The sequence below is a fragment of the Gopherus flavomarginatus genome, chromosome 1, assembly GCF_025201925.1.
Source record: "Gopherus flavomarginatus isolate rGopFla2 chromosome 1, rGopFla2.mat.asm, whole genome shotgun sequence".
NCBI classification, from domain to species: Eukaryota; Metazoa; Chordata; order Testudines; family Testudinidae; genus Gopherus; species Gopherus flavomarginatus.
In genome coordinates this window covers 15,102,579-15,115,055 of record NC_066617.1, presented here as the reverse complement: position 1 = coordinate 15,115,055, position 12,477 = coordinate 15,102,579, and the positions used below count along the sequence as shown (strand labels likewise).

General features: G+C 36.9%; 1 protein-coding gene across 2 annotated transcripts in view; it reads right to left on the bottom strand.

Moving 5' to 3' along the window:
* CELF2 (CUGBP Elav-like family member 2) overlaps positions 1-12,477 on the bottom strand; it is a 685,040-nt gene that overhangs the window by 355,793 nt on the left and 316,770 nt on the right. For both annotated transcript variants that reach the window (XM_050936915.1, XM_050936909.1), the window contains one exon: positions 5,063-5,098. Coding sequence is in view for 1 of the 2 variants with exons in the window: in XM_050936909.1 (XP_050792866.1) it covers positions 5,063-5,098 (36 nt within the window). In the remaining variant the exon portion in view is untranslated. The remainder of the gene's footprint in view (positions 1-5,062; positions 5,099-12,477) is intronic.

Genomic DNA, 12,477 nt, shown 5'->3' with positions numbered 1-12,477 from the left:
GAGACATGAATGGCAAAGAAGTTCAGAGTTGTGGACGTTCTTGAATTTAAAGAAAAGAAGGTTGAACTTGATGCTGTTTAACAATCAGTGGAAAAATTTAAAGGGGGGGGGATGGTGGCACAACTGGAGTGACACGCACTGAAGATGATCCTATAAGCTGGGTTTTGTATGGATTAATGGAAGCGAGGCAAGATGAATCCCAAGAAGGCCTTTAATCAACTCTCTGCTACTACTATTACAAATGTTCCTTTTTATGATTATATATTTTCATTAAAATCTTCATGGATATTTTATTAACTAATTGGAAATAGCCACATAGATTTTATAATTCACCCAGAATTTACAAGCAGTTACTTGGATTATGTCTGTCAAGGTAGTAATGTTTCAAAATCTGGTATACTTTGCTCCTTGGAAGTCAGATCATTCCATAACACAATGGTATCATAAAAATGGCTGTCAGTTAGCAATCAAAGAGATTTCACTTTTCCTGTCATATGGTGGGCTGTCAATTTTATTTTTCCCTTTAGATAAAAGCTTAACTGTATTATATTTCAATAAGAGTGAAGTTGTGTGTAAAATTTTCCAAAGCCTACTTCAGCTGAAGCATACTTCAGAGTCTACATTCCATTGTCAAAGTGACTTAGGCACTTAGTTGCCTATATCCCATTGGTTCTCAGTGAGACTTTGTGCCTAAACGAGCAAGTCTGTTATGAAAAGGGGACTTGTGCGCCTTTGGAAATTTTACAGACAAATCCCATATGAATGCCAAGAAATTCGAAGTCATAATGTACTGTAAACTCTGACCTTCGCTGATAACATATATTGTTTAAACACACATACAGTCACAGAACTCAAATAAAGACTATTAGCCTGTATTTTAATATGTCCCTGTCTTCTTTTGGTGCTTTGTATTTTAACATCTATTGTATTTTTAATGCAGATGTTAGTTTTGCTCTTTTTTCCCCCACCTTCTTTTCCTTTTTTGAAGAGGCCAATTAATAGCACAGTGTAGTTAAAAAACCTTAACCGAATTTTGATCAAATTTCAATAAAGACTCTTGGCTCTGTTGTTACTTTTATTTACACAGGCATATTACTCATTTCCCTGGAGTTCTGGAAATGCAAACCACAGCCCTGGGTTAGTACAGGAAGTGACCGGTTCACTTCATTCTCCGACATACTGATGAATGAAATGCAAAATTAAGCCAGCAGCACAAAACATAGCAAGTAAATAAGGATTTTCTTAATTTTCTTTTAGCGATAATAACCTAAGATGTTATTAGTATAATAGTAAAGAGATACGTATTTTAAATATAGGATTTTATACAGAATATTTCTCCTTAAATATAAAAAAAAATCATGGAAGGTTAGAACACGTTTTATTTACTCTAGAAACTGGAATGGCTCCTTAGATGTGGAAGCCAAGTATTCCTCTTTATTCCTCGTCTGTGCTGTCTTGTTCTTTGACCCCTGCATGGAGTGCAATTTATGCTCCGAGAATAGGCAGTCTACATTACAAAATGCCTCTTGCTCCAAAATAATACTCTGCCTCTTTCGCTTGATACATTCTAAGGACAACGCAAGTGTTACCAAAACAAGATGAAGCCCTATTTTCTACAGCTACAAATTCAGGAACTGCAGATTTTATGAAACGAGTTTGATTAAGCATGATACAGTATAACTGATCAAATAACGGATTTCTCAAGTAAAGATAAACGTGCTTTTAAGAACTATATTTTGATCTGTTATTTAGGTAACACGTAGATAATATAGATCTGCAAAAGTAGCTTTGGAACAGGATTGGCACAGCAGCTCTAGAAAATCTAAAAGGAAAAAATGAGGCCAGACCTTTATTAAATTTTAAAATATGCCTTTGCTACACTCTTGTAAAGAGCCAAATAGGGTATTCAAGTCTCCGGAGATCACCAGTATAATTTCTTTATCATGTTCCATTTAAAATTTAATTATGTAGTCTACAACAAGAAGAATCTGAGTACTCTAAATAGGTCATGCAATGAACAACCTAACAATATTATGAAGTTTTCCTTATGAAGATCTTTTCTTTGATGTGCTGTTATACATAGAAAACCTTTCTTCGAAAAACAAAAATCTATGGGCTCATACATATATAATAATGAAGTTGAATCTATTGCATTTTAAGTTTAGAGAGAAAATTGATTTTATTCTGTATTATCTAAACATTCAAACAGAAATAAGCCAGTAAAGAAAAATAGACATAGTATAAAACCGAGCTATCAAGTTCTTGCAGTTAAACCTGTCATGTATTTGTTTCTAATTTATATTTCTACAAAATGCAAAATTACCCATTAAATTTCCTTCTAACAGAAGTTTACAAAACTCAGTTTTTCAATTTTTTCCATCTTGACCCTATGCACTGATGAAATCTGTTGGTGAATCTTTTGGCTAAGTAAATCAGAAAAAAACATGTCTTCCTATTTAAAATGATTATTTAGAAAATGCTCAACAGCATTTGATAGCTAATGCCAATATGAAAAAAAAAAAACAAATCCCAAAATAACCCTCCTGTGTTTTAACAGGGATTATTTTCTTACCTTTACTTTCTGAACACACACTTATGAGTCTCTTAATTAGGACAGGAAAGGAAGAAAACATGTTTCCTAATTTATAAACTCTTTTCTGGGTAATTGGAGCACTCACTTTTTTTCCTATATATATATATATATATATATATATATATATATATATATATAATCCAATTAATCTGTGTACAAAATTTGGAAAGAAATATTTTTATTATGTTGACAAAGCCAGAAACCCCCTGGAGGCACCATTAACCCTGAAAATGCTGACATCCTTCAGATGAGCAGACAAATACACGGTGTACACTCTGAAGCGTTAAAGAAGAGATTCTTTTGGGCAAGTTTACTAATGAAAGAAAGGATTTGAGCAATTTATACCATGTATATGCTTATGACTATTTGTAAACAGAGAAAAGTCATTATGTTTAATTACATAGATAAGATTTAATATTCGGAACTACAGCAGAGTGCCCTTTTTTGTTTGTTTGTCTTTGTCTCATTAGGCATGGATAGCACAGCATCTACAAAAGAAAACTTATTTCTTTTATATTTTGAAAATCCCAATATCTAAACTGTGTCTATTGAAATGAACCATTTTGGGAAGAAAATCAGCATCGATAGAAGAAAAAAAAAATTCTTGGATTAGGGTCTAAATTTATGAACTGTTAATATCAAAAGTAGTCATTTGCAGTTTGAACAAAAGAATATATTACACGAATCAACAAAGAGTAAATCAAAAAAGTCTACTGCTGAAACAAAAGCAACAACAGGTCACACCAGAGAAAAGCTTGAAGACTAGTAGAATGCCAACACTCACATAGCTGTAAACATTTGTTTTAATCTAGACAAAATCATTGGCTTTAATATTTATAATACAATTACAATGCCTCATGCACGTTGCTCATATAATCTAATTTCTACTTGTGACATATTACCACCAGACTTTAATTTCAGCTGTGGCAAGAATTGAAACACACAGTAAGGTTTCCATTAGCAGCGAGATAGAAACTGGATGCTTACTCAAGCTCCTAATGTAGTTTTTTTTATCATTTTAACTTCAAAGCATTTAAAACTACCAGGGAAGAATTCACTTCTGCTGCACAAAGGTTTCATATTTTCACTATATATTGTCAACTAATGCCAAGTCAAAGTGAAGTTAATGACATGCAGTGCAATCAGATTGGAAATACTCTATCCTTAAAAACTAGTGAAAACGGCAACTAAATTATGATGAAACATAGTAAATACCAATGTCTTCAAGCAAGGATTAACTAGTCAGCTGCTGTTGAATCTCTATTTTCATTTTTCCCAGATGCAGAATTGTAAGCATTTCTTTATGACTACAAAGAATAAAAATCCCATGTATCATGTACCACACAGATCATTAGCCAGAGAATAAACAGAATTTCAGATGCCTTGTTAAACTGCACCAACATATTTCATTACACATTTGAAGATAATAAAGGACAGGAAACCTAAAAAGAGAATGACAGCAGAAAGACCTAGCTGTATTCAACTAGACTGTATCTGCAAACATTCCTTGAAAACAACCAAAGAAAAATATCCATCAAATGAAGGAACAATACACCTTGCTACTGTATGTTAGAAATAAGTCTGGCCATGATTCTCACCATAAACAAACGTGGTTCACCTGCTTTTCCAATGAACGAACATTTGGATCTCACATGACCCTCCAAAAAAGTTAAGCAGATTTTTTTAGGTGCCTTGGAATGAGAAATAGCTGATGTGTCAAATATCTTTACCACCATGTTGTTAAAAAAATAATTTTATAACTGCAATGAGGATTTCATGGTTTGCATTTTACACATTTTCTTTATGAATATATGTCAAACTACAATATAATATTCACTGAAAAATAACTACGCTCATTAAAAAACCCACACAATTCAATAATAAAGAAGCTGGGGTGAAATAAGATGCAAAGGGAACACATGCATTGTTCCTGGATATTCAGAATGTAACCTGTCACTTAACAGAATTCAGGATGCCACTCCATATTTTTTCAGCTGTTTGAATAATTTTCATCTCCAGGATTACAGCCTTGTAATTATCTCCTCTGACCACAAGAAGGTCCTCTCTGAAAGGTCGGAAGATCAGATCTATTTGGTTCTTCGGCTTTCCCAATGAAAGAACATTTTGGATTTGGATTTTCACAACTGACTTTTCCCTCACTGTTAAAATCTAAGGCAACATCAAAACCACCTAAAATGTACCTAGTTTGAACGTGGCAGGAAACCAAATCTGGGATGTTTTTCTTCAGGTGGTAGCCAACTGAGAGGAACCTCAAAGCAGTTTAAACATGTTTATTTAAAACGATCTGTTCTTGGGGGCCATAGCACTTTACAGCCATTATACTGGGTACGGCAAAGAAATCAAAATGATGTTTTCTCCATATGTCCATGTTGCTTCCCCCACACCCTGACAGGCTTCTTTCAGCTATCAGAAGCAGATATACAGATTAGTTTAGAACAGCTTGCTTACCTTGGTAATGTTCCAGCTAACTCTGTGGCAGTCTCTCTGTAAGATATACAGAAGGGAAAATTGGTTACTGTTTGCAGAGGTTATAACATTTTAAAGACAAAGATCACGCACACCCCATATGTCCATGCGACAATATGCACAAGCATGTAATAAACAGGAAACACATCATGGTGGAAAGCAATACACAAGATTTTTATTAGTGTGTGTTCTGACTGTTACATTATCCAGGTGTAGTTTTTCTATCCATAAAATCATATTGCTATTTTAAACTCCAACTCTGCAGCTTCCTCCAGGGCTAGAACCAAGCGGTGGGCCCATTTCACAATGGCAAAAAGCTCCCATTTTCTATCTCTGCACCAGCTACTGGACACCAGATAAATCTGTGATGTTACAGAAGCACCCTGTTTCAGGACTGAATTTTCCCACTCTAGGCCTTGGGCAGTGGTAATTTTTAAGTGGGAAGTACCATATTTGGGAGATGAAGCAGCATTTTACTGGCAGAAATATATGAGTAAAAAAAAAAGGGAGGGGGTCAGCTAGAAGCTGTTCTTGGGTTGGTAATACATTTCAGGGGAAATGGATTGGTGAGCAGAAGGTAAGGAGGGAGGGTAGGCTAAGGTGGATGATTTATCACAATTCATCCCATGACTATCACCTCCACACAAGTGGTGTATATATAAATGTATCACTATACTACTACACCTGCTCTCCACCTACTAAATCCATCTGGCCTGGATTTATTCCAGCATGCAACCCCATAAAATAGCTTCAAACCATTCACTCAATTTTGGAATGTTTAAACTAGTTTTTTTCCCCTCCCACCTTCTGTGTAAAACTCTAAAACCAAAGAACATAGGGACTGTTATACTGAACCACACCAATGGTCCACCTTGCTTAGCACCTTGCCTTCTAAGGCATCCACTACCAGATTTTCAAACAGCCACATAAACCTACACAATGGAGAAAAACAGTAATACTTTTTTTTCCTAACTTCTGTTGATATTCCAAAGCCAAGGTTCCCAAACTACGGCCTATGAACACTTGTCTGCAGAGAGGCCACTGGTTACATGATGCTGTCTCCTCATTTCCAAACATTGCAAGACAGCCTATGCTTTCCTAACATTACATTGAAAGACATTACATGCTTTCCTAACAGCAGTTTTCCATGTCAGCAATTGATGCAACTGTCATAGGTACACTGTGAAATCACAAATGAAAGGGCATCTGGCTCACAAGCAATCCTTGGCCTTAAGAGGCAGTCCACACAGTGAAAAACCTAGGAAATGTCCCATCATAAAGCATGGTGGAAGATCTCATAGATTTCTACCCTGTCTGCTACAGCTGCTATATTCTTAACATAAATTTCTATCAATAATCCTTTTTGAATCCGGCTAAACTCTTGGCCTCAATAACACCTTGTGGTAGCAAGGGTCACACTGATTATGCTTTGTACAAAAAGCTTGATCAGTTTTAAATTTGTTGCCTTTGTGGGTGTAACTTTGGCTCTTGTATTATGGGAATGGTTAAATCTGATCTACCTTCTCTATGCTATTCGTTATCATATACAAACACACGCACACGCACACACACACATACCCCTTTACCAAGTCACCTCTTTTTTTTCTGCCCTACTTTAAATAGTCAATCTTTTAAATCTCTTTTCATATAGAAGATTTTTGTTGCCTCTAATAATTTTCATTGCGCTCCTCTGAGGCCTGTTTCTTGTGATATACTTTCTGAGACGGGATGACCAGATGTGTACGGGATATTAAAAACAAAAACAAAAAACACAACATGCTAATTGCATTACAATATTGTAAGGATTTTTCTTCATCCATTCCATAATACAATTTGACATCTTTGGATATTGCAGCACATTGAGCAGTTGTTTTCCCTAGAGCAGCCCGCATTGATACCAATATATTTTTCCTCTGTGGTTACAGTTAATTGGCAAGCAGCATAGATCTATAAGAGTTAAAATTGTTCCTTTTAACATGCATTGCCTTGCTCTTCTGGACACTGAATTTCATTTTTTTTGTATTGCCCAGCTGTGGTCTTCACTGAGTCGTACAGGCACATCCAGCAGCCTGGGTCCAGTGTGGAGCCAGAAAGACTCCTGGGAGGTTCAGGTGGAGTTCTGGCTCAGAAAGAAGCTCACCTATGCTTAGAGATGCACCATGTGGGTTGCTACACCCTTTTCCTCCTCAAGGTGTGCACATCCAGTTCTGTTAGCTGGTGCACAGGAGTAGAACCTTGGCACCTGCCCAGACCTCATTGTCCTCTTTGGAGTGCTTTGCTCCAGGAAATACAGAGACTGCATTCAACCGCTGTGCAGGGGCAGGGGGGCAACTTATGCTCTCCACCCTACCACGACACCTGCAGGCCAGCCAGGCACCATCTGGCCCTACTGAATGTCCTAGTTAGGGGTATATTGCCATCAAATTCAACCCCAGTGGTATCAATCAGGTATTTAGCTATTCTCTATCTCAGACACCTATTATTAAAAGTGCAATAGTACTAGTGACCTGGGAGGATGTAAAAGGGTGGGTGGGTGGGTGGAAGGGGAATAGAGTGAGGAGAAGAAATAAAGGGAACTAAACTGGGGCAGCACATATTTGGGTTTGATTCTGTGTAGAAGTTTTTGAGTAGCTATAATTCTTAGACATTTTATTTCCATTAGGCTCTACTGAGCATTGGTTTCAAGAGATTAGATTTCCCAAGTTTAACCCACAATTTATACAATTCAAAGTCACTAATGCATTAAGATTTCTGTAACATTAACAGGGTCATTTAAGGTTTCAGAACTAACCATTTTCTAATATTCTGTAATTTCTACCCTTTCCTCTTCTACAGAAGAACTTGTAAGAAGCCTCCTGAGGTGGGAGAGGACATAACAATTCTTTTTCCCAAAGGGACTGCCTAGCTTTTAATCACAAGAGGTGATATGATCAAAACCAGAATTCTATAACTCCAACATAACATGTGGCCCAGTACTCTGACCACATGCTTGTAATTTAAAGAGCAAAGTTTATGCCCTGAGAAATGACAAGGTGAAGGAATGATAATTAAAAAGAAGTGGAATGCTGGAATGTGGACTCCTGAACAAAGCAAAGAGTAAAGATGTTAGAGCTATAAAAGCAGCCTTTTAATTTTAAATTAATTTCAAATTATTAATTTAAATCAATCGATTTGCATATCTCTGCAGCATAAACTTTTTATGGGATTAACTGTATTGTCAATTTCACATTTTGGTAGATCAATTTTTTATGTTCACAAGAAGATATATTTTGGATTTGATCATGATTTCAAAACATAACTCTCTAACAAAAGCTTTATTTAAAAAAAAAAGGAGGAGCTGGGAAATCGTGTTTCTCTCTCTATCTGAAGATTTTTGTCATGCAGTGCGAATTTGGGTAAGCAAATATTTAGCCCTATTAAAAAAAATTAAGACCTAGTAAAAGCAACACATGACATTCCTACAAAATAAACCTGCGTTTCCTCTGTTAAAAATAAATCCTTGCAATGAGTGCCAATAAAAACTGAATATTTACTGTCTGCAGTTCTTACCTTTACCACAGTAAATATCCTGCTGTGAGTATTGGGAATAGCACCAATACCAGTCCAAAAGTAAATTCCTGGTGCAGTAAAGAACAACTCTTTCTGGTGCAGATCACTTATCTAGCAATACCCAAAAAAAGGTTATTTCAAAAACAAATGGAAACTCATGCTGCAGTGTTTCAAGAAACAGAGCATAGATTTATACAACTCATTTTCATATTGCTACTAACCCCAAGTGACAACCACAGTAAATCATCATTTGTGTTTATTGAATCTGTAGCAAAAATAAAAGTTTATTAAAAAAATAAGTCAGTCTTGGATATATCAAGAAGAGCAAGAAAATACACTCAAGAGAAAAAAAAGCTACATAACAGCATGTTGTAAGATCCTGCCAAAAGTTTGGGAGGACTTTGAAAATCCAATGTAAAAGATACAGGGCTGATTAACACTGCATACCACCTCACTAAAGTCAAGGTGGGTGAAAAGGGTTTAAACCAGAACATGATTTTACCAATGCTATAAAATTAGATTATAGCCTCTTAAATTGTCAGCTATCAGATCAGAGAGTTAATGAGCATACTGCTCCATCTGGGAAGGTGCAACCTAAATTGAACTGAGCATTTTTCCTTCTTTGACATGGCATGTATAATAAGTCAAGACTTCTCTGTGTAACCCACTTCTATTAAGGGGAAGCAGTCTTGCAGGTTCCGCACATCCACCATTTGAAAGTTGACTCAGCTGAGCCAATCACAGCTCAGAAGGAGGAAAGTTATAAATAAGGGAGTTGGATCCAGCCCTGTGGATTCAGCAGCTGATCAAACCAGGATCAAGAGATATGTCTACTGCGGAAGCTGCATCCCAATACCTGCATCACTTTGGAAACAGGCTGCAGATTCCCAAATCCCACTGGAAAAGAGAAAATAGGCAGGTGTTGGCACGGTGGACTGAAACTGCTGCTAGCAGTGAGGATCTTCAGACTGTGAAAATTCTGGAGTGTTTGAAGGGAACTGAGAAGTTACCATTCTCTTTTGGCTCTGGAGAATCCAGGTGACACACATACATGGGTTTTGAGGCCTCACTAGAGCAACTGAGAAATCATCCCTGTGAAATCAGAAGGGTGTGTGCACATGTGCATGCATACACTTGTATTCTTGGTGTGTGTGTGTGTGTGTGTGGTCAAATCTCACTCAACGATATGTGCAATTAGAAAAGCAGGGAAATCTGTATAAAAAGCACTAAAATTCTTGTTGCCTAGTAGTTTTGCTTAAAGAAAGTTATTCAAAACTATTCCCAGTACTGTTTGCCAAGTGCTGTGTTTGTATTTGTTTGGTTTACTAAGAAATTGTATCGTTGATTGAGGCTGACTGGCAGCTGTTACTACCACCTACATTCAGGGGGTTGTATTTCACGGTTCAAAGGTTTTAACTCTGCATGCTGCTTTTTTTCCTGAAAGTCCTGAAAGGACAGAATTCTGCCCTGTGCTTCTGCCAAGAAGTAAAGTGAGGGGCAGGAAAGAGAGGAGCGTTGAGTTATTCATATTGCCTCAGGAGCCCTCTATATCCACATTAGGAGATTTATCAAGAGTAGATTTCAAACCATGTTAGTCAGAACCATGCTTAGAAATGGTTCTCGTTTCTCTAAAATGGTGCTTTAACATGATTGTAAAACCAGTAGAAGACAGCACATGATCAGGTTATAACATGGCTTTTGGAACCACATTATGACCGGGCCACTGGGATTTAGGAAATTATTACAGCCTTTCCAGTAAGACCTGTGGTTATGTAAATATACTGATTTGAACACGATATAGAGCTATAAAAAGGGGGAAAACACACAAACACACATGGTTGGACTGTTACTCTAATTCCCTCATGATCTCCATCTGTGTTCTCTTCTATATTAAAAAGAAAAAAATGATAAATTCTTCCGCTACCATATTAAACTCTTCAGGGCCAATTCCTCAACTGGCATAAATCAGTGTAGCACTATTTAAGTCAATGGAGCTCTGTCGAGTCACTGCAGCTGTGGATCTGGCTCTTTGGTTTAATCATATAATTAAGAAGCTCATTTAGAGGCTGAAACACAAGAGCTTTTCCATCTTCCAAGGATCAATCTTTGCACAACCAAAGACAACTGTGTGATAGCGCAGATGAGATCAGCTGAGGGTACCTGAACAACAGGCCCTGGTTGAAGAGGGTGTTTTCAGTTCCCACTTCGTGACTACAGAATTCACTTGACTTGCTGGTTGACCAAAGCTGAAATTTGTTAATCCTCAGGTCATATTACAGGCATGGAGCAATTTGTAGAGGAGCAAGAATCGGAAAGGGTTTTCATTTTGGGGACAATTCACACTGTTTCATTGTCAGGTCCTGTAGCTTTCTAAAGATTGTACAAGCACCTATAGCCCCAGAAAGTAGCCTTTTTACAAATGGAAATAAAGGAATAAAATAGAAGTAGAATTTAAAAAAAGAAAAGAATCCTATTTGACCATTTGAGTCTTTATGTATTTCTCCAGGAATATCTGCCATAGGCATGATGTAACACACAAAAGAAAGCATCCTGTAATATTGTGGATAATGATAATCATAATAATTTAGATTTGTAACTTCCAATTCCTGTAAAAAGTATTCCATAACCTAGGGGCTGATCTCATTGACCTCAACTGGGTTTGAACCAGACCTGTGACAAACATCTTTCCAGACTCCACGGATATACATGAACTAGTTCACCCACAACTGAAATGCATGACCTAAGAGATGAAAAGACAGTGACTATTCAACAGTGCAAAGCAAAACTACACCATAATTTACATCAGGAAATGAAGAATCATCTGATTAAAACCAAAGGGGATATTTAAAGCAGGAAGAATGTGACTACCTAAACTGGAATTTAACCAGGACATTGGAGTTAATGCTTCTACTCTTGCAGAAATGTGCCAAGGGATATTTCATGACCACAGATGGTCAGGCCATTGATTTGACATCTCAGCTGAAAAATGGCACCCTCAAAGGCACTGTCTTGTGTCTCCTCATTTCAGCACTGCAGTGGGGATTGGTTCAATAGTGATTTAAAGGAATGAATGGCACCTACTGAAACTCCATTTTGAGATGAGAGATCTTACTGACCTTAATATGGACACTTCTTTGGTTTGAGGGGGATTTCATCACCATAAACAAACAAGTATGTAGTTTGCGTTTGTGTTAAAACTTTGGAAAAAAAACAAACAACCTTTTGTATCATCCTGGCTCAGACCTCTACAGGAGGGCTATTCTCTCTTCTATGGATTCATTCACCCATTATTTTGTTTACTTCTACAATGCCCCCTCCTCAGAATTAAGCCCTATAAAATAAGCAAACTGATATTGGCAACAAATCAAAATGGTTACAAATTATTTTATATTTAAAAAGTTAATCAAAAGTTCTTAAAGAGGTTTTCTTCTTATTGATCACAAACACAAAATATGGCCATATTGGGTCAGACCAATGGTCCCTCTAGCCCAGTATCTTGTTTTCCGACAGTGGCTGGTACCAGAGCCTCAGGGGGAGTGTACAGAACAGGGCAATTTTGGAGAGATTCACCCATCTCCCCCTGCTGGCTTCTGGCAGTCAGAGGTCTAGGGGTTACATTCATAACCATCTTGGCTAATAGTCGCTGATGGACCTATTCTCCAAAATCAAGGATTTCCATGGTGTAAAGGTTAAAAAGTACTAATATCTGTCCTGACTATTGAACACACACATGCATTTAATTATGATAGCGTCAGCTATCAAATGAGTATCATAATTAGGCATGGAAGAATTAGATTTTTAATTGGTAAATGTTGGTTAACATTGATTTCACCATACACACACAGATG